This window comes from Symphodus melops (genome assembly GCF_947650265.1).
Source record: "Symphodus melops genome assembly, chromosome: 6".
NCBI classification, from domain to species: Eukaryota; Metazoa; Chordata; class Actinopteri; order Labriformes; family Labridae; genus Symphodus; species Symphodus melops.
The window spans coordinates 4714821-4736118 of record NC_136696.1 but is presented as its reverse complement, the minus strand read 5'-3'; the positions used below and the strand labels follow the sequence as shown (position 1 = coordinate 4736118).

General features: G+C 43.9%; 1 protein-coding gene across 1 annotated transcript; it reads left to right on the top strand.

Annotated features, from left to right (window-relative positions):
* Nucleotides 1-305: 305 nt before the first annotated feature.
* On the top strand, nucleotides 306-19717 carry n4bp1 (nedd4 binding protein 1). Its single transcript, XM_079346869.1, has 12 exons — nucleotides 306-870; nucleotides 4356-4583; nucleotides 5366-5539; nucleotides 8366-8874; nucleotides 9051-9300; nucleotides 9780-10097; nucleotides 11390-11625; nucleotides 16895-17025; nucleotides 17515-17611; nucleotides 18128-18235; nucleotides 18874-18975; nucleotides 19111-19717. The coding sequence occupies exons 1-12, from the start codon at nucleotides 559-561 to the stop codon at nucleotides 19493-19495; spliced, it is 2850 nt and encodes a 949-aa protein (XP_079202995.1). The 5' UTR covers nucleotides 306-558; the 3' UTR covers nucleotides 19496-19717.
* The last annotated feature ends 1581 nt before the right edge of the window (nucleotides 19718-21298 follow it).

Below are 21298 nucleotides of genomic sequence, written 5' to 3'. Positions count from 1 at the left end.
GTATTAAACTTGCATTGAATTGTTTTGTTTTTTTTAGTTTATATAGATAGGCTATAGTATGTATTTCTATCAAATAAACCATAAATAAATAATAATAATAATAATAATAATAATACATAAGTATGTTAAAATACGGACGGACTCTCTTCTTGACTCTCTTTGCACTTATTGGTGTGATACAAGCATGTCATGCTAATCTCACTGCATCTTCAACTAGGGTTATAATGTCGTATGAACGTAGCTCACGCTGCGTTTGTTCTGCTGGTTTGTTTTCACAACACACCGTCACAGATAAATGATCTCGCTGCGAGGAGCACGCTACGCTGTCGTGTTTTGATGACGTAATCGCTGGGACTTTCCGGATACGTCACTTGGGGCTTCCTGAGGTAAGCTAGCTGTACCTCCGTGTTGATGTCGTTAAGAGTCTCTAAACGTCGCCTGGCCGCGTTGGATACACACCGAGAGAGACCATGAACACGGCAGAGTCTCTGCACTGCACCGCAAGGCTTGAACACTGAGACGTGGTTGTCAGGAGCGACGGTCCAAGCGCGAGGCGGAATGTCAACAACGCGGCCCCTCCTTGGAATGAGACGAGTCACCGAGCTAACGTGCCCGGAGCAGCCGGCCAGCAGGCTCCCTGCGTCGGCCGTGAGGCAGCCGCCAGAGAGCCCCACCGTGGACGAGTTTACCGTGCTGGAGGATAAAGAAGAGGAGCTGAAGTGCGCCAGACCTCGAGTTGAACAGGTTTTTAAAGTGACGTTCACCATTATTGGACTATTAGACCACACGGGACAGCCGCACTGTGGTAAAACATCACGGCAGATATGGCTGCAGCTCCGAGGGAACGGAGAGGACGTGTCCAAGGCGAAGGTGAGCTTCTGTCAGGCTGTTTCACATCTGTAGGTTAACATGCAGCCAACTGTGACACAGTGTTGTCTTCATGAAATCAGTCACACTGTCTGAAGGTGGGTCAGTGTCAGACTGTGGTTGGCTCTAGTCTGCTCCTTTAACCAACATCTTAAAAGCACATCCAGAAAATAACATGTCAGTGCTGGGATGATGTTTTTAATCAATACTGTAAATAGTCTGGAATATTCCTCTCTAACAAAGTACAAACTTCAATCTGAAAGAGTTGGATAATGAAAGTCTCTTCAGTTAAAGTCTCCACATCTGCAGTAGATAAATAGATTTTTTAAGACACAAATCATGAATGAAATATCAGATATGAGGGTAACGGGTATGTGAAAGCTCTGATAAAGTAACCACACTATTGACATGGTTAATATTAAACAAAGTAAGGACATTAGATTGTGTGTGTTTATTATGTGCAACAGAGCTGTCAGTGGCTGAGATTGAACACTTTTGCTACTAAAAGACGTCATGACTACGCATTATTGGATTGTTTCAGTTTCATAATGACGAGTGAGTGCATGTTGTGTATTTAAATACAGGCTTACGCTTACATCTTTTGGTAAATGGAGGTCAGACTCTGTACACTTTGGTTCTTAAAGTCTTGTGCGTAGGCCTTACATGTTGTGTTTTTGGTTCGTCCGTATTCCACAAACTTTTCAGCTCTTTGAATTGTCTTTTTTTTTAATTTAATGATCTATTTTTTACATTTTCTTCCAGGACATGTGGATACTAGGTATTACACAATGTTGTACTTTCTTAGTTTCTCAATTCACAAACCTCTCTTGAGTGATGGAGGACATGAAAATCAAGGACAGTTTGTTGCGCCGGTCTCGTTTACGCAACTCACCCAGACAAAACGACTCCTACTGACTGCAAACTAACGATAACGTCATGTGGTCTGTTTTTTGTGTATTAATGAGTGAATTTCAGATCCACATGAACCTCTGATTACAGCAGTCATCTTATCATGTATATAGAATTATTCAAATGTTTATCTAACACACTGAATGATACACTGTGTATTTTTCTGAAGGCCATCTTTCATGGCTCTTGCAGGCTCCCTCCCTGCTAAATAACAGATTGTGGGTCAGTGTGTCAGCACTCCTGTGTAAAAAGCGTGTCATGTGATTGAATCTCATAATCAAAAACAATCTCAGCTGGAAACACAGACGTCCATGTGAAGGGCAATCGACTCAGAGGTGCATAAAGATATGATTCACTACATTTACATGTGCAGAAAGTCAGCATTTTCACCCCCCCACTAATTTCCCGCACAAGAATGTTTTCACACTTCTGCTTCTCCGGTCTCTCGGTCTCTCTCGGTCTCTCTCGGTCTCTCTCGGTCTCTCTCTCGGTCTCTCTCTCGGTCTCTCTCTCTCTCTCTCTCTCTCTCTCTCTCTCTCTCTCTCTCTCTCTCTCTCGTCGCTCCCACAGTAAACAGCTGTTCCGTGCTCTGCCAGTCAACACAGAAGGTGAACCATTACATTTTGATCAAGTTTTGTCTTTTGGCTTCCTCTACTTTGGGAAATCACTGCCATACTTCCCATGCTGTTTCTCAGGGGGAAAACGCTTCTCATGATTCAAACAGTCCGTGTCATCATTACTGTCTCTGTAAACAGTCCGTGAAATAGTGTACCTGGCTTCTCACTGCACCGGCAATAACAATGTGAAACGACAGATTCTCATTTACTGTATCTGACTGTGAAAGGAACTACATCATCTGTTTGAATCTCTTTTAATTGATCGTCTTATTTTAGAGGCCACTCCCAAAGATTTGAGATCAGCTTGTCTTTCAAGTATAGCACCCTTTTCTTTTCCTCACTCTGCGTCATAATTGAGTCATTTAGCATTCTCAGTACTGACCCACCTCTCATTTCACACACTAACACCTGAAGAATGTGTGTCAGAAATCTACGAGGAAGTTACCGCGCCCGCGTGCGGCTGAATCATCCGAACATTTTCTATGGCCAGGAGATTCCCTGAATCAGTGACAAGTGTTTAGTTTCAGCATGTGTCAGCGTTACTGCTCTTCAGCAAACACGTCTCTGAACTGATGATAACATTTTATGTTATCAGCCCCATTAACTGTAATTAATTGTACAGTTTCCCAGAGATTTTCTAAGCTTTCACCTGAAGCTGCACCGATAGGTCGACATGTTGTTGGACTGCTCGGTCGTCACTGATGGCCAGCAAGAAAAGCCCATCTTCAGACCTCAGACACACTAATACATGTCAACATACAGGAGGAGAAACACAGACTGTGTCACTGCACTCATGTCTTCTCATGTCAGTGTGTATATGGGCGTGTGTGTGTGTGCTGTCTAATATCCCTATAAGATCAGTTGGTTATTGCTGGATACATTTATGATCAGACCTCAGTGTATGAATTTGAGTTTTAGTGAGAATGAGAGATGGTCTTTACGAAGTCGGCGTTTTATTCTGAACTTTTTTCCACCACTGAAAATGTCCCTGATTGACTGAGTGCTTTAAAGCAAACAAATTGGTGTAAACCAGAAATCGTAATGATGTGGTGAAAATCTCTTCAGAGACAGCATCTGGACTAAGGCTGCCACCAGAATCCCATTTTTCCCCAAATCAGCTCAGAATCTGATCTGACTGAGTGTCCACATTAGAAGTTACAGGTTACCAGATGTGATCTTCCTGTCTGTATTGACGAGGTCTGATCCACATTGATTGATCTATGGTAACAGGTTACACTCAGGAAATAGGACAGCAAAATGGATGACAGAGAAGTGTTTCTATTTCTGACTCAAACAATCTTGTTGTTGTGCTCCATATTTGTATTTCTTTCACAGACCAAAGCTGACTTCTGGCTTGTCAGATCTACTGAAATGACCGAGACGTTCAGATTGAGTCGGATCAGATTTAAATCAGATTCAAAATCACCTCAGTATGGGGTTTGAATCAGATTTGGGAAAAAATCAGATCTCATGTTGATTTTTCTGTCCAGACTGGCAAAAAACCTCAAACTAAATACAATCTGTTCAGATTTTGTTGATTTTGTTCAATCTGTTCTCAAAACTTCCTCAACGTTCCTGACATTTTCAGGCATCATGTGAATCCAAACAGGTGAATGTTTCACCCCAACTTTACCTGCAGTTTGTTTCCTGCCAGCCCCCGAGTAAATGTACCACATGGAGGATACTTCAGTGTGAGGGGCTGATGACGTTTGGATCCTTCGACTGGTGCACTAGCACTGTGAAAGAAACCTTTGAGTGTGATAGAGAAGGTTACTGCGGCGAGAGAGGGGGAAAGACACGCTGCTGGAAAAGGAGAGCTCGTACTTTAAGGACTATGGCCTCTGTGCATGAGGCACTAGATAACTACAAGGCCCTCTGCGCCTCCTTGGCTGTTTTTTAAAAAATAAATGTTCTGTTGCTCAGTGACATGCTGTGACAATATTTCTTCTCCTTGCCGTGCAGGAATTTGTCCGAGGACTCTGTGACCCCGAACTGCAGAAGGAAGAGCGCTACCCAGTGGACATGCATTGCATATTTGCTGGTGCTCGGGGCCTCTTCCTGGACAGGCTCATACGGGACACGAGCGCTGAGGTTCTGGTGCCTGAGCCGGGCCACCTGAGGTTGTTGGGCCGGGCCGAACCTGTCGTGATGGCGCAGAGCAGAGTTCAGCAGTTTGTAGCACTATTCCAGGTGAGGCCATCAATGAGCTATTCATACTTTTAAAGTAGGAACATGGAGGACTTTAGGGACGTAAGCAGTTTTTTAAATCCCAGTGACCAGTCGAATCCTTAGAAACAAACATTAATTCAATCAACAGCAACATTAAGGGTTGGACTTCAGAATGTATGTGAACATTAATATCGTTTTTTATGTTCCACCTTGAGCTTTTGCGTGATTGGTGTGAAGCAGTGAGACTTTGAGGCAGAGGTTACATTTTACCTTCTCGCTGTCCATCATTCAGACCGACTGTTACCCATCGTCTTACCTTCCTGCTCATAATGAGAAACAGTCGATGGCTGAGATGAGAGCTCAGTCTGTCCTGTAAACACACTGTGGCATTGTAAACATTTTTGTAATGTTGTGAAGGATTTTCCTGCATTATTAATGTAAGTGCCCGAACCCTCAGTCTTTTAATCTGTCAAAATGATGGACAGTCTTCAGATTTTTTTTTTTTGTCATTATTAAAAAAATAATAATAATTCTGTGTACGCGACCTCGGCTTTGGAGACTTCCCATCAGGCATTGGGAAATAAATATTTGATAGACTTCTATATAAATAAATATTTGGTGGACACCTTTAATTATTTCTGATATTAAAAACCAAACCAGTGATCAGCCCAGAGTGTAATCAACACTGTGAATAAACGCATCAGATCAAAAGTTGCCCCGTTTATAAAATGGGAGACGACACATTAAAGTGTGACACTGGGACGTACAGCACATCTTAGTACGTGTCTTCTTCTTGTGTCCAGGAGAAGCGAAGTCTCCCGAGCGACAGAGAGCCGGCAGTGAAGCGAGCATTCAAGTCCTTTGTGGAGGAACGCGATGATAAGTACACTATGGAGCTGCTCCTGCTGCCCAGTGCCCTGAAGGAGGAGTTACTGGGACTGGCTCACAGCCCCACCACCACCAACACATCCCCACTGGTCAGTGTCAACTTTAAGAAATATTGCTTTTCATCACCACTAAAACTTTACTGAAGATTGTCAGCAGCACATTGGGACCTTTCAGAGTTGGTGGGAGGATCTTTGACAGCGGTGGGCGAAAGTGTTTGTGCTCTTTTGTTTAAGGCCTTGAGACGTCACATTCACAGACTTTACAGCAGTAGGTGAATGTTACATAGTTATATGATTAAGTAAATGTTCATCGAAGAAAAAAACCCCCCACAGTTTTTTCATCACACGCCGAGTGATGAAAAAGAGGAAGGAAGTGAACTTCTGACTCGAGAGACTAAAGAACACAAACTCTGAACTCTTGATAAAAAACGCTCATCTGATCTGTTCTGGCATCACAAGCCAAGGAATCATGTTGCTTTTCCTGAAAACTGTTTGATGCAGCCCAGAGGGAGATATATATATATATATATATGTATATATATGTATATATATGTATATGTATATATGTATATATATATATATATATATGTGTGTGTGTGTGTGTGTGTACACACATATAAGTCTCCAAATCTCGATTTGTTTCAATGTGTGCAAAGTTTGAAGGAAGCAGTTCAACATTTTACACATAAATATATCCTCCTGTGTATATGTCAGTCATGACTGTCCACAATGAGTGAGTCATTCAGCTGCAGTTGTCGGGCCGTGTTTACATCATGATTACACGGACCCTTATGTGTAAAGGCTGTTTTAGAGAAAGGACTAACATAGCCTACTCACTGTTTATTCGTTTAGATCTCGATCATTCTGTGTCACCGTATGTTCAATGTGACGCTGGGAGTGCTAACATTAGCCTGCTAACACAACAGTGCAGGCCATGGGCATCTGTGCAGATTTTCCACCCGCTTGTGCTTGATTATGGTGCGTTGTAATTCATGAGTCCTTCGAGGGGAGACGGGTTGGAGGTGTGTGATGTGTTTGTTTTGGTTTGGTGCTGGCGCTCGAGGACGATATGTACTGGATCAAAACGTCCCACATTCTTCCTTTTAGTGTCATCGTGAACTGTGCTGCTGTCAGTTTCTTCTGTCATGCTTTGAGAAAATGTCCATATAAGCAAGTGTTAACGCCTTCATTTACACATATTTACATTTAAATCCCAACTGACCGTTTTGAGTCAAAGAATCAAAGGAGTAACATCTGGATGAGTTCCTGGAGCTGGTGAGGAAGTTACCTTGACATTCTGTTATGGTGACATGTCACACGCGCACACACGTTAGGCTGCTCAGAAAAAGAGCACCTGAGCAGTTTTTGGGGTTCAGTGCCTTGCTTGAGGGCACATCAGCAGGGCTCAGAAAGATAATCGGCACCTCTCCAGCTACCAGAACAAAATCCAGACTTGATCCGCACCGGGCTGAAGTCCCTACAGACTGATCGACTGCCGTCCTGCAGGACTTAGAGAAAAGGATGTTTCAGTCACGGTGGGTCTGACGCTCCTACGCAGCAGATTCACTCCTACATATTGTTAAAAGGCGGCAACTCTCTTCACTTCATACAGTGTTTGACACTTCATGTCAGCTGATCCTCAGAACTACACCCAAATCCCTGGCACCTCAAAGATTCAGTTTTCTGCTGTAATCCAGTTTGAAACAAATCGCTGCTCTTCTATAACCAAAACTCAACGGAACATTAAACCTATCTGTTCCTTATTTAACACCGTCTGCAGGTCCGATGTCAGCTGGCCTTTCTTTTCTACCAGTCATGGTTGTTTTCTGACAGAACTTCTAAAGATGCACTCGAGCAGGCTGGGCTCGCCTGAAATGTTTATGTATTCACATATTGAACACAGGACACTGAGGGTTATAGTCAAAAGAAGAGTCTTTGTCTCTCCTCTGTGATGTACATATAAAAGATCAGATGTGATCTTAAATGAATGTTAACTTTCCACAAAGCAGAAAAAACAATTACATGATAGAAAACTAATTCATTGGAGCACAAAGCTGGATGTGTTTTGGAGGTTTGGGGCTGACAGACTTGAGTCAGGTCCAGTGTGTCAGAAGAAGGTTGTGAACCTGACCTCGAGCTTTTGGTTGTTGTATTTATAAAAATGAATGTTCACATCTTCTCCTGTTTGTGAAAAAAAAGGGCAAGACATTTGATTTGAGTGTTTTCCAAATTCTCAAGCCTGCAAATAATTGTCACCTTGGATATTGGAAGACGGTCCCTTTTAATATAGAGGAAAGTAAACTCTTGTCCAGTCCTTTTTGCTGCCTCCGCTGATGATGCTGTGATGGCGTGTTTGTCCTCGGCTGCAGGAGATCTCTGTTAGTCACAACAAGGCAGCGTTTTATTCTTCATATGAGACTAAACAAAGCAGGAAACCTGTTTCCTAACTCCTGACATGGACGATGTTATGGTATTATACCATGTTTTAGTCGCATGTCAGGGCCGATGAACGTACTGAGACGAGTAAACTGTGATCACACGGTAAAACACAAATGTCCCTGTATGCTGTGCTCATTTATACAAACACTTTTTGTTGTCACATTTGTAACCATCATTTGTTCAGTTTCAAACCTGTGAGTGTTACTTGATCAAATGTAACAGATGTATTAAAGCGTCTTAATAAGAACAAGCGATGAAACAGCAGCAAAGGTAAAGAACAAGTCACATGATCTGAGGAGTTGTCCAGGAAGTTCAAGACCTTTCAAAAATGTAACACAAACTCCGGTCGGAAAGGGAGAAGCACGTCGGCATGTCAGGAAATATGTCATCAGTCCTGACCTAAACAAGTGGTCAAGATTGAGGGACTCTTCAGCTCTTCTTTTTTAGTGATGTGCTTCCTGTTGATTCCTCTCTTAGCTCAACAAGACCCTTCACCCCAGCATGGCAGAGGTGGACCAGGACCGCTCAAAGAGCAGCACTCCGGTGACAGAGCTCTCCAACCGCATCCTGGACACCAGCTTCGAGGACAGAGGGGCCGGAGCCACGTCCTTGGGCGGTGGAGGAAAAGCAGGAGGAGCGCTGGGCTCGGCTTCTGAAACCGCCCTGCTCAACGGCACTCGTCCCTCACACAAGCGGCGCTCGTCCGAGAGCGAGACTCGAGACACAAAGAGACAGTACTCTCTGGAACGAAGGGACGAGTCGCCGGAGAGAGCGAGAGAGAGGGACAGACAGAGGGACAGAGACGGGCGAGGGAGCAGCAGCAGCAGCTGTAGATCCAAAACCCCGTCTGCGTCCGCGTCCCTCTCCTCTTCAGGAAAAGCAAACACAGTCGGTCCAATCACGCTGGACTCCAGTGAGGGAGTCTCAGACGACGGGGAGGCGGTCAGCCCTGAAACCAACTTACGCTGCTTGGTCAATTTCTTCAGGTATTAAACTATGCTAAACACAGAGATTACATGTAAGAGAATTGATTTGTTTATCAGTAGTGTTTATTTACATTTGGAAAGGGAAGTATTTTTTTTATGACAGCTGTAAAAAATGTCAACATATCCTGTAAGTCATCAACACCACTCCTAGAGCAAATAAAACTTATGTCCTTCAGAACCATGGGTTACCAGCAGGAAGTGGTGGAGCGTGTCGTCAAGGAGACGGGACAGACAGAAGACACATTCCTCGTCCTGGAGAAAATCGTTGAGGAAACGAAGCGATATGAAAAGGAGGGGCCAAAGGAAGGGGACAAAGAAAGACGATTGAACTCTGTGCGCTCCTCAGACGCTCCCTCCTCCACCTCGTCCTCCTTATCGTCGTCCACGTCCACAGTCGCCCGATGCAAGGAGAGCAGAACTCATAAGGTATCGTGTCCCCTCAGTTCGACCCGATGTGTGACAACATCACAGTTCAGGTGAAGACTGCTCTGTTTGTAACACCTGTCACATGATGATGCACACTTTCCTTCATCTCACCTGTTAGAACATCTCTCTTATCCTGACTCTAACATTGAAATGCATCATGGGAGTTCTGTAAAGCGGCCTTCTCTGCATTTTATCTTTGACTCGGCACACAGGTCATTTCCAACAAATGTCCTCAGCTTTTGATTGATAGATCTTCGATGTTGTTATTGTTCTCATTAGTCACCTCACTTCATGTCAGCTGATCCTGCCCGCCTCAGTGATCTCAGCGACTGCTGGACAATATCTATTCATTTCAGTTCTAAGTCACTGCTTTCATATTGATGACTAATGTGTGTTACCAAATGCAGGGTGTTATAAAGTAAGAGAATCATTTCTTTTGAATTGACTGAAGGTGTACTTGTTGTGATTTTATCGTAAAGAGGAGCTTGAGTGCTCAGGGAGGAGCCGGACACTACGAGATTATTACCATTGACGACGATGACGTCGTCACAGCAAATGCCAAAACAGCTGACAGCAGGACATCCCGCATGATGACGGCGCCACATCTTGACATCCAGTCAGGATCCAGAAGCGACTACTTGGCACGGGGAGGAGGCAGCGTCTCGCAAAGGGACTTCCTGGCGAGGGGCGGGACTCAGACTTTGGGAGGATCGGTGAAAGTCGAGAGTGTGACAGCGCTGCGCAGCACGCCTCAGTGGCTGACTGCCACCAGCACCTCTTTAGCTTCAACCCCCAGTGTGAGTATTACCTTCCAGTCCTGGTCCTGGTCCTGGTCTTGCCCAAGGACACATCACAGACAAGCTGCTGCAGGAGCTGAGGGTCAAACCCCCAACTTTCTACCACTCAGCCCTTTAATTGATAATACATACAAAAAAAACAAACTAATTTGAACAAGCATAACATTTTTTATTTCAACTACGAGTGTTGTTTTTTTAAGCAGCAAAGTTTTAAAGATTCTTCTCATCGATTTCTTCTCCATTAACCCCTGAAGTCCCAAAAAGTCCAAACTATAATATTTATAATGTGAGAACAGGTTATTATATTGTGTGCACACGTTATGTCACTTGTGTGCAGAAATGATTACCGTAAATTCCGCACTATTGAGCGCACCTGGATATAAGCCGCACCGGCAAAAAATAAGTACAAATGTATTTGTACATATATAAGCCGCACTTGATTATAAGCCGCAGCTGTCCACATTGTAACAAAGCGATTTACACAGAAAGACGTGACACAAAAACGTTGTTTTAACTTTTAATTAAATACGTAGGCTACCGGCTACATCCGCAAATACGAAGCCTAGTGGAAATCCTTTATCAAACAGTGTCTGTAACACGGCTGATGAAAAAGATTACCGTAATACATTTCACAAGAAAAAGTCCATCCATTCACTGCCTCAGAATCACTTCATTACTCACTTCCTCAGTGTCTTTTTCGATGTCGCTGTCAGTTTCAACTTTACGTGCAGCAGCTCTAGTTCCTTCTTTGACAGCCAGCTCGATCGCCTTTAACTTGAAAGCTGCATCATATATATTTCTCCGTGTGTTAAGATCTGATATTAAGATCCGATGTGACGAGGTCAAATGTTTTTGCGGCAGAAGCTCATTGTCCCCCAAGAAAAATCCATAAATAAGCCGCATCGTTGTAAAAGCCGCAGTGTTCAAAACGTGACAAAAAAGTAGTGGCTTATAGTCCGGAATTTACGGTACTTGTTACCATAAAATAATGACATTGTGCACAAGACAGTAACTTGGTCCCACCAGTTAAAATCCAAATGTTTCCTTTTTGAGAGTTTGGCAGGATGTCGTTTTTACTTTGTGCAACAGAGACAGACATGTCATACATGCAGTCCTCATATTCTAGCTGTTAGTGTATGTTGTGCAGTCAAAAGCATGAGTTATAAGGATGTCTCTGTTTTGATGAATTGAACTTGCACCTGGACAGATGATGTTCTGATTGGTTAAATGAACCAATCTTTTTTTTTTTCTTGTTCTTTATTTTACTCGTCTTTTCCTGTTTTCCTCTTCAGGCAGCTCAGCCAATCAGCAGACCCTCTGCCTCTGCGTATCAAACAATCAGCCACATGGGCTTTCACGGGATGGGAGCAAGGACTCCGCCCACAAACGACCCCCCGGCGCCCCCTGTGACTGGTCTGGCTCGTTTCCATCAGTCACTGAGGACTCCGTATTCTCTGAAGCTGCCGAACGAGCCTGGCCGTCAGGAGCTCAGACACATCATCATCGATGGCAGCAACGTGGCCATGGCGTGAGTCTCACATGCACAAACACTCAACAACAACACCCTGGTTGTGTAAAGCTTTTTTGTGCCGTTGTGCGTCGAAAAGTGAGGACATGGACAACTTTATAGCTCTGTGCATTTCATACATTCTCTAGCTTATCTCAAGGCGGTGAGCAAAGCAACGTCTGCTTAGTGTCTGCGTCTACCCTGTTCCACTTCTAGGGCAGAAGGAGCGCAGAAGGCCTCGTCCAGTTTGGTTTGATTGAGGAGTGAATCCATCAGTCTCAAACCACTTTATGTAGCTGTGCTAGTCTGACTTTGAGAAATACATCTTAGTACCACTTCAGTCTGAGTAACGTGTTAGCATGCATTTTGAAAAGTCCATTTTGGTTGGACTAACAAAGTAAAAGGACTCTCATAGCTGCATGTAAACGTAGTTGATGCACTGACTGTGTAAGCATCTCTGCAGCTTCACTTCCTCTAAACATTGTCAGAGTAAATCAGAAGGTCACAGCGTTAATACAGATTCTTGTCACTTGTGATGAAAATGATATCACAACACGCACCGAGGCTTTTCTTTTTCACATGAAGCTCTCGTCCTTCCAGGAAACGCCTCCATCGTCGTCGCTGAAGGTCACACACTCTCAGTCACACGCTTCAAACTTCACCAAACATCTGCTGAGCGCGTTGCAGCTGCTAGCTTTTTCTGTAGGTGTACCAAAACCAATCCCACACATTCAGGTCGTGTTGTCACTCAGCACCTTCTCGTGTTTGTCATTGGTGAATCGAAAAGGCGTGTGTAACAACTTGATAGTAAAGAGTGGGCGTGTAGCGTGCTGCGGGGCGTTTTTGAGAAGGGAGATCTGTTCTAGTAAAAAAATGACAACAATGTTTGTGATTTCACATTTTATCCAGAAATCACGCACGGATGATTCTGACTCTCGGTTGAAGTGTCGACTCACTCTTCATGCTGGATGACCCAGTCTTGACTTCTCACTTTTGTTACCACATCCTTTTACCACTCCCACTCTTTGATCTCCTTCACCTCTTACCAGAAATGTGTCCAAACGAAGAAGTAGGGGTTCACTTTGACCAAACCTCGCTTCATCATTGTTGTATTTTGTCAGAAATGTAGAGCCTAAAAACAGTGTGTTGGGCGGCTTGTAGTACACCTGGACCCAAGTATGGTCTGTGTGTCAAACACAGAGGTGCAGCAAGGTTTCAGTCAGCTCCTGTCTGTGTCTCTTCTGCTATAGAAAAGTCCAAAGTAAAATATATTTAAATGGATGTGTTCGTTGGTTTTTCTGATACATCACTGAAAAATAAAATACATCATGTCTCCCTCTGTTGCAACCCGGCTCATGGGGGGAAAGGGCCACACAGAAACGTGATGATGTGATGAATATCAAACAGTGAGGCCGACTCAAATCGTGCTGCTCAAATCAAGAACCTGAACTTAGTGCTTCCAAACAAAGACAAAAGCTACAAAATACGTTCTGATTTCTGCCTCTTTATAGTAGTTTTCTCACCTGTCTGTAACTTTAAAGTGCTCTTGATGGAAGAGTCTTTGTAATCTAGCACAAAGTAACAAAACAAAGTCTGGTCTTCTCACCTGCTCTTTTCTAATGTTCAATAACACAGTACAATCTTTGACCTACTTTTTGTTCAGTGTCTCAGTGTTACATTTGTTATGAATGGGGGAGATACAAATAAAGATCGACTGATCGATTAAAAGAACATTTTGCAAAAATAGACAGAGAACAAGAGACACTGTGTCCAGCTGAAAACAAACAAAGGTCAGTTTGATTACAGTCAAGCTTCAGCAGCTGAATGGGAGGATGAAATCAGGCCTGCAGGATACACACACACACACACACACACACACACACACACAGTCACACACACACACACACACACACACACACACAGACACACACACACAGTCACAAACCCCTGCAAATAGGCCCAATGGATTAAACTCGTCTCAGTGAGACATGAGATGAGATTTTGATCAGACGAGATCTCATTGACCGACCAATCAACCAACTGACTGAAGGCTGCCAGCCCTACTGTTAAATCATCTTTTGTTACCTCGTCTTTTCTCTAAGACTTGAGCAAAGACAACAAATGTGTAAAACATGTAAGTGTGTATCTTGTGTTCAAATGGGTAATAATAGTGTTTTGTTTTTGTACTGAGACATTGTCCTTAGTGCAGGTTTGAGAATCCGGATATGTCCTGTGATCGTCACGAAAAAAGGCCACCAAGTCATGTCAAGTTATTTAAATGAGCTCAGAGGAGTTTTTCCCTGGCAGGCTACGTCCAGGTTACCACGGTGATTTCACCCTTTGTGTAATCTCTTCCTGCTCTGTGGTGTCATTCAGCACTTTCTCTTTCAACAGCTTGTGGAACTTCCCCTCAAAACCACAAGCAGACAATGATCTTGTTGTGTAGAGAGTGTGTTTCAGTGTCCGCACATAGAAACACTGGAGCACGAGCACATCTTGTGGCGCTTGTTATATCACAGAAGTCAAGTTTGTAGTCAGTTACGTGTGCTGAGAGAGTGAACGCCGTCTGTTCTGCTGCCCTGAGAAGGTCAGTTCAGGTCGCAGAGAATACTTTCCTCGTCTAACACAGAAGGATTCTGTTATCGCTCTCATGTTTGGTTGTCATCATGAAAGAATCAGATTTTTTTTTTTCTGTCATTACTAACTTATCTATCTATTTCTGCCGAGGCTTGTTGGCGTAAATCATCCAATAGATAACAATCTGTAGAGTCATACCAGTATGACTATACCGACGACATACATCAGAAAATCCACTTTCTTAAGCCTCATCTATGAAATGAACTCATCACACGTGTGTTTCTGCTCTTCTGACTGTCAAAGAGCTTCATGCAGGTCACACGGACACATTCACACACTGCTGGGTAAAGAGACCATCAGAGAGAGCTTCCACCAATCACACATGTTCAAACGCCGCCGACAGAGCACTTGAGGTTTAGAGTCTTGCTGACGCATCGGAGACGTTGCCATAGGAGGTGGGGATCAAACCCCCGACCGACTCTACCCACTGAGCCACAGCCGCCCCGCATTATACTAATGAACAGGAAGTGAGGGAAAGAAGAAATCTGAAACAATGTGACAAGTAAGGAAGAAAAGAAGAATAATGATCATGGAGGAAATGAGATTTACTGATGGTGTTGACTGCTTCCGGTCTTTTTTCCAATCATATCCTGACCTCACTGGTTGATCCTAAACACACAGAGCACTGTGATCCATCTCTATGAAGGGATCCATCTCTGGATTCATGGAAAGAGTATGTGGTGGCTGCAACTCCACAAACTAACATTTGTTTCATGGTGATGAATGTTGATAACCTCGGCAGTCTTTGGCTTCGATAAAGGTTGTAAGAGAAGCGAAGGCTTCGTGCGTGAACGTGTCCGTAGATGATCTGTGTGCGGCCGCTCTACCCAGATCATGTGCTGACTTTTCTGTTTTGTTTTCGTCTTTTTGAGCTCGTGCACCTGAAGTTCTGTTCTTCTGTCGTGATTAAAGTTCTGGCCTGAATCATCATCTCAAACTGAATGTATTAGCACAGTGATTCCCAGAGACCGGGTCGCCACCCACAGGCGCGTCACACGAGATTTTACATTTGGGTGCTAAATAAATTTGCAATATCACTTAAACCTGATTCATGCTTCTTGCGGACGCCACGGTCAGCGCGAGGAGGGTCGGGTCTGAACCCCCTAGTCGTGCACCTCCAAGATTTTGTACGAACGCGGAGTTCTTTGCTCCGACCGCGTTGCATTGATTAGCTACAGAGCTTTATCTGAACAGTGTGAAGAAGTCTGTGTTCCTCCTGAACCAGTCGTTCCTGTTTCCTGACACTGAAATAAAGATCTGCAGGTTTTGGACGAAACTAAAACGAGGATGTCATCCTGGGCTTTTGGTAAAACTGGTGGACATTACTTTGACAGTTTCAGACAGTTTCTACAATCCTAAAATAACAGAACGATAACTTTAGTCAACATCCAGCTTCAGTGGAAACGCCCCTCTGTCTGTCTGTCTGTCTGTCTGTCTGTCTGTCTGTCTGTCTGTCTGTCTGTCTGTCTGTCTGTCTGTCTGTCTGTCTGTCTGTCTGTCTGTCTGTCTGTGTGTGTGGCTGGATCAGTGTTACTCTGACTCCAGCTTCTTTGTGTGCGTCTCAGATTTACCACAGCTCACGAAAGGCCAGATCACTGATAAGAGATGAGCCGATACACTCATATGACCTAAAAAGACAGAAAGATGAATGTACTGAAGCTCCATTCATTAAGTTCCCAGTTTGACCATTCAGAAAATCATCCTCAGACTCTGGGAGCTTTAGCCTGAGCGTTCAGCGTCCACTTCCTGTTGGCTGTTAATTCGTGGCAGATCACGACTGTAGGACAAAGTGTGTAACAGACGACTTTAAAAACAATGATAGAGGAGACTATCAATGGAAGGATAATGAGCAAAGCTTATGATGATGATTTCCTTTCAAACTAAGTGGAGAGCATCAAACAAAGGACCAGATTGCACAAAGCTGAAAAAGCCATTCTTAAAAAAGAGAACGCACTTTGAAAGGAATCCTGGCGGAGGACTTCCTGGTGTTTTGTGTGCGCGCGGCGTGCAGCAGCAGCAGCAGCAGCAGCAGCAGCCTGCTTCCTGGCTGCTCTCAGGGACTTTCTCACCTCTGTTTGTGTTTGTTTAGTTCTGTGGCTTTTCTGCCCTAGATACCCTTGAGTTTTTTCACAGCTGTGTGACGAGTGTGTGCAGACCCCACACGTCACCACAGACACACTGACTCACATGATGATGATGATGATGATGATGATGATGATGATGATGATGATATGAGTTCTGTTTTGTTTTGTTTGACACTGTTTATTCCATGCCAACTCTGTAGCATAGCATCAGTACAGGTGCAGATAAAGTTTCAGTCGAGGTCGGGGCATTTATGGAAGTTTTCTGCCATGGGCTTTTTTTTTTTTTTTTTTTTTTTTTTGGAATAACTATTCGAGGAATATTTTGACACAAATAAAGGTCTTCTCAAAAACAGTTTCACATCCCTGCTGAACTTTTTTCCTCTTCTTAACGTCTCCTGTGTGGAGTCACATGAAGGGGGAAACCCTGTGTATCTTTCAAAAATCCTTTTCTTCATTTTCAGCATGTTATCAAATCTCACAGGTTTAGATTTTCAAAATGTTCACAAACTTAATTCAGAGTCTTCCTTCATGCTTTTCCTCCTCTTCTTCTCTCTTGCCCTTTTCTGCAGTCATGGCCTGAATCGGTTCTTCTCCTGTCGAGGAATCGCTCTGGCTGTGGAGACGTTTTGGAGGCGGGGCCACAGGGAGATCACCGTGTTCGTCCCTCAGTGGCGTCAGAAGAGAGACCGGCTCACCACAGGTAAACAGGACTGCTCTTCAAGTTCCTGCTCATTGATATTTTAGTCATGGATTCAATTTAACCCATGCGTTAATAGTCAAAGTGAAGGCCCGTTTTTAAACAGCTCTCTGGCACTGAACATCTGTAACATGTTCAAGTCCACTTTGTTTGACTGGTGGAGTGTTCAGGTCTGTGCTCTTCCTCCTACACTTCCTTGGTCTTGGCCCGGTTGGTAAAGTTCATGCACCTGCAGTCTGCTGACTAAAAGGACTCAGTCTTGTTGTTCTTCCATGTGCAGATGTCCCTTTTATTTCACTTATTTTTAAATTCCATCAGTGTTGTAAACGAGGCACGCTGTTGTATTACGACCTGGAGCAGTGTGATTGCACTCTCAGTATTAAAAGCTGTGTGTTAATGCCTTTTATAGAATCCTCAGATAATGTTGCTGTGTGCACATTTGATCCTGCAGGATCGGCTCTCCCATCAACAACACTTGTTTTTTTATTACAGAGCAACATTTTTTAAACCAGCTGGAAGACCTGAGACTGCTCTCCTTCACTCCGTCCCGAGAGGTGTGTGGACTGAGGATATCCTCACATGATGACAGGTACACACACACACACACACACACACACACACACACACACACACACACACACACACACACACACACACACACACACACACACACACACACACACACACACACACACACACACACACATACAGATACAGGCACCCTCTCAGTGCTCGACACAGTGGAACAGCTTCTCTAAAATGAATCATACATTTATTTGGGGGGATTTTTTCATGTCTTAATGAACTCATCTCCTCCCTTGTAATATCCCCGTGTGACCCTTTTTAAAAGAGATGAGTCATTTCACACATTTAGAGAACTACTGAGCCAACCTTTATCTAGTAAAAAGTGGTGAAACCATGACTTTGCACATTTTGCAATGATTGTTGTGTTGTCTTATTGTGGGGAGAGGTTTAGTCCAGATTACAACTTAAAGCTGTTCATCATCTGTACAGCTCTTTCACTCCTCTATCGGTGGAAATGACCTCTGAACCCAGGGAAACTCCTGAGTGTGTAATCCGCTCTCTCTTTCTCTCGGCCTATCAGGTTCCTGCTCCACCTGGCAGAAAAAACAGAGGGGATCATCGTCACCAACGACAACCTGAGGGACTTTGTCAACACCTCGGACACGTGGCGCAGAATCATTCAAGAGAGGTGATTGTCAAGCTGTTTTTACACCTGCTGCCCAGAGGGGCTTAATATGAATGTTAGGTGTCACTGAAGGAGTGGAGAAGAACATTCTGGTAGGTTTAAACGAGTATGAAGCAGCTTGATGAAGTCACACATGATGTAAACGCCCCGCCCTCTGGCTCAGCTTCACTTCACACAGAGGTTATGATCTGTCTGAACTATGATGACGAAGCTGTTTGTTTGCACTCAGACACTTTGTGTCCTTCTCTTTAGATCTTTGCTTTTGTTGTTCTTACTCTCAGATGTACATCTCCTTTAATTGAATACAAAGATGAAGACCAAAATATAACATTTTCCAAAATGTCTTTAGAAAATCCATCATCACCAGGATCAATATTGGTCAAGTAATAAAACATTTTAAATCAGCTTATCACATATTCTGCTCTACAGCACCATGCAAGCACAGAGACAACGAGGACTCTTTTCTGTTCTACATACATTTTTTCTTTTGTTATTATCAGTGCAGGGGTCAACAGATGAAATGAACGTTGGTGAATATGTGAGATTAGAAGATGCATTTTATTTCTGAAGTCATGGTTTAAAGTGGCGAGGAAGAGGAGAGACGTCTGTGTTCACTTCATATTGAATGACTTCCTTCACAGGCTGCTTCAGTTTACTTTTGTGGAGGATCACTTCATGATCCCCGATGATCCTCTGGGGAAGAACGGACCTCACCTCGACTTCTTTCTGCTCAAAGAAAGCAGGTGTGTTTGACATGTCAGTCTGAAGGCTCGGACCTGTTTCATTTCTCTTGCGTACATTTATGTTCCTCATTCAAATGTTGGGACTGCTGATTGACCGAAATAGTTTGAAACACACGTTCTGTTTCTCCACCTCAGGAGGGCTCCTGTAACTCCTCCCCCTTTGAGACCTCCAGACCTGCGTCCTTTCTCCCAGCAGCAGCAGCAGCAGCAGCCGGTTTATGTCCAGGCCGTCCACTCTGCTCCCCGAACCCCCGCCTCCACACCGCGGCCCCCTCCCTCCCTGACTCCACACCCCACCACACACTGGCCCCATTCTGGCCCCCCCGAGTGGCACCCGCCGCGTCGCTCCCCTTCCCCCTCGCCCTCGCCCCCTCCGCAGCGATCCCCGGGGGAGACGTCAGAGCTGAAGAGAAAGCTGTACGACATTTTTCCCGACCAGAAGCAGCGGATCGACCGGATCCTCAGCGACAACCCGTACATGAGAGACCTGAACGCCCTGTCAGGGCTGCTGCTGGGATGAATGATGGCCGCCACACGTGCAAGAATATACATGTACAGCAGAAAGATAATTTATTTTACCATGTCGTCCAGCCGTGTCCTGATATTATTTAAGACAAAGACTGATCGTCAAACTTGTTGCCTTTGGCTAAAAAGATATTTTTGAATAGATTTAGTTTTTGTTCAGATTGGTGAAGGTGAACAACACTGGTGGCAACTGAAGTAAAACGCAAACAACACACAACATTTGCCAAGCAGCATCATTTTGTATTCAGCAGCCGGTAAGAGGCCCCGCAGTCCAGAGCTCCTCCAATCACACACACACACACACACACACACTCTGGGTACAGGCGTTAACACTGACCACTCTGCATGATTGATTTTTGTTTTCTACACAATAGTTACACAGTTGTTTTCAACAGGAACTGGAACAGAGTGAAGCTGCTGTTAGGAAGTTGCAGATCATTGAAGTGGGTGTCAGTGAGCAGTTTCAGCATCAACAAAGAGTGGCGAGCAGCTCAGTCTAAATATCTTTCAAGAGGTCACCTTCAGGAAGCCGGATTAGACCGCATCCTTCACTTTCATTATCAGCAACACTTTAAGTTAAACAGGACTTCTGAAGAGCTTTTTATGGATCATTTTAAATTGCAGTTAAAGATGGAAACAAATAACAGAAGCGGTGGAAAATATTTGGAGGCTGTTCAGAGTGCAGGTATCTCGATAGCAGAGTTTTAAACGTGAAAATCAAACAAGAATAATATCTGTTCTAGAGCCACGGCAGCAAAACGTCCCCAGCACCCCATATTTCATCGTTTCCTGTTTTTATTTACCCAAAATGATCTCCTGCTCACGAATCCATCGGCAACAAGTTAGAAATGTGCTGACAGAGTCCCGTCCTCTGTGTTTGTTCCAGACATCGGCGTATCCTTCGCCAAAAAGAGACTCGAGAATCGTCACTCACATTCTGTTTGTCGAGCTGTGAATCTGAATGGTCCACTCCTGTCTCTCATTCGCACAAACTTTGAGTTAAAAATAGGATTAAAGATCAAAATGTTTTTTGTTTTTAACTTTGGTACTTTTGGATGCAGTCTCAGATTTTTTTTTTTTCCATGATTGATTGCAACATTTTTAAATCTTTAAAAGTATCGAACATTTTGACAGCCAGCGTTTGGAGTGACGGGACCAAATTTCCTCCATCGTTCAGATGTAACTCGCTGTGCGTCGATATTTACCCACTAAATGAATCTCCCTGAGCATCCCTCGCTGAACCGTCACTGCTCCCCTCTCATCCTTCAATGTGTTTCCTGTTTTTCACCGCCTGTGCTCCAGATGATTTCCCGTCTGAATTCAGATGAAGCCGTTAACTGGGTCTTTATAAAGTAGATGAAGAACAAACTAAAGATGTGTTCTTAAACATCTGCTTGTCTTTTCTTTTTTTAATTTCAAGTTTTGATTTGGAGATTGTAAGCACTAAAATGAAAGCTTAACTTTCAGTTCATAATGGGATGCATAAGGTCGTCCGAGCGCTTCACCCTGACCTCTGACCTCTGAAGTCTTTCACGTCCTCAGGTTGTTCTCTGTTCCACTCAGGCCGGTCGTTTTCTGTGATCTGGGGAAAACCTTTGAAACTGAAAGATCTAATCTGTGACTGAGTCAGCTCCAAACATTGGTTCATCAGTTCCAGTTAGAGACGCCGATCAACACGAGAGTTCAGGTGGATGCAGTCATAGTTCTACATCAGCGTTTTGTTCTGCGATGAGTTGCGAGTTTGACGCCTCCATCTGTAAACGATATGCATCTTAAGTCTGTCTGGCTTTTTGTGGAC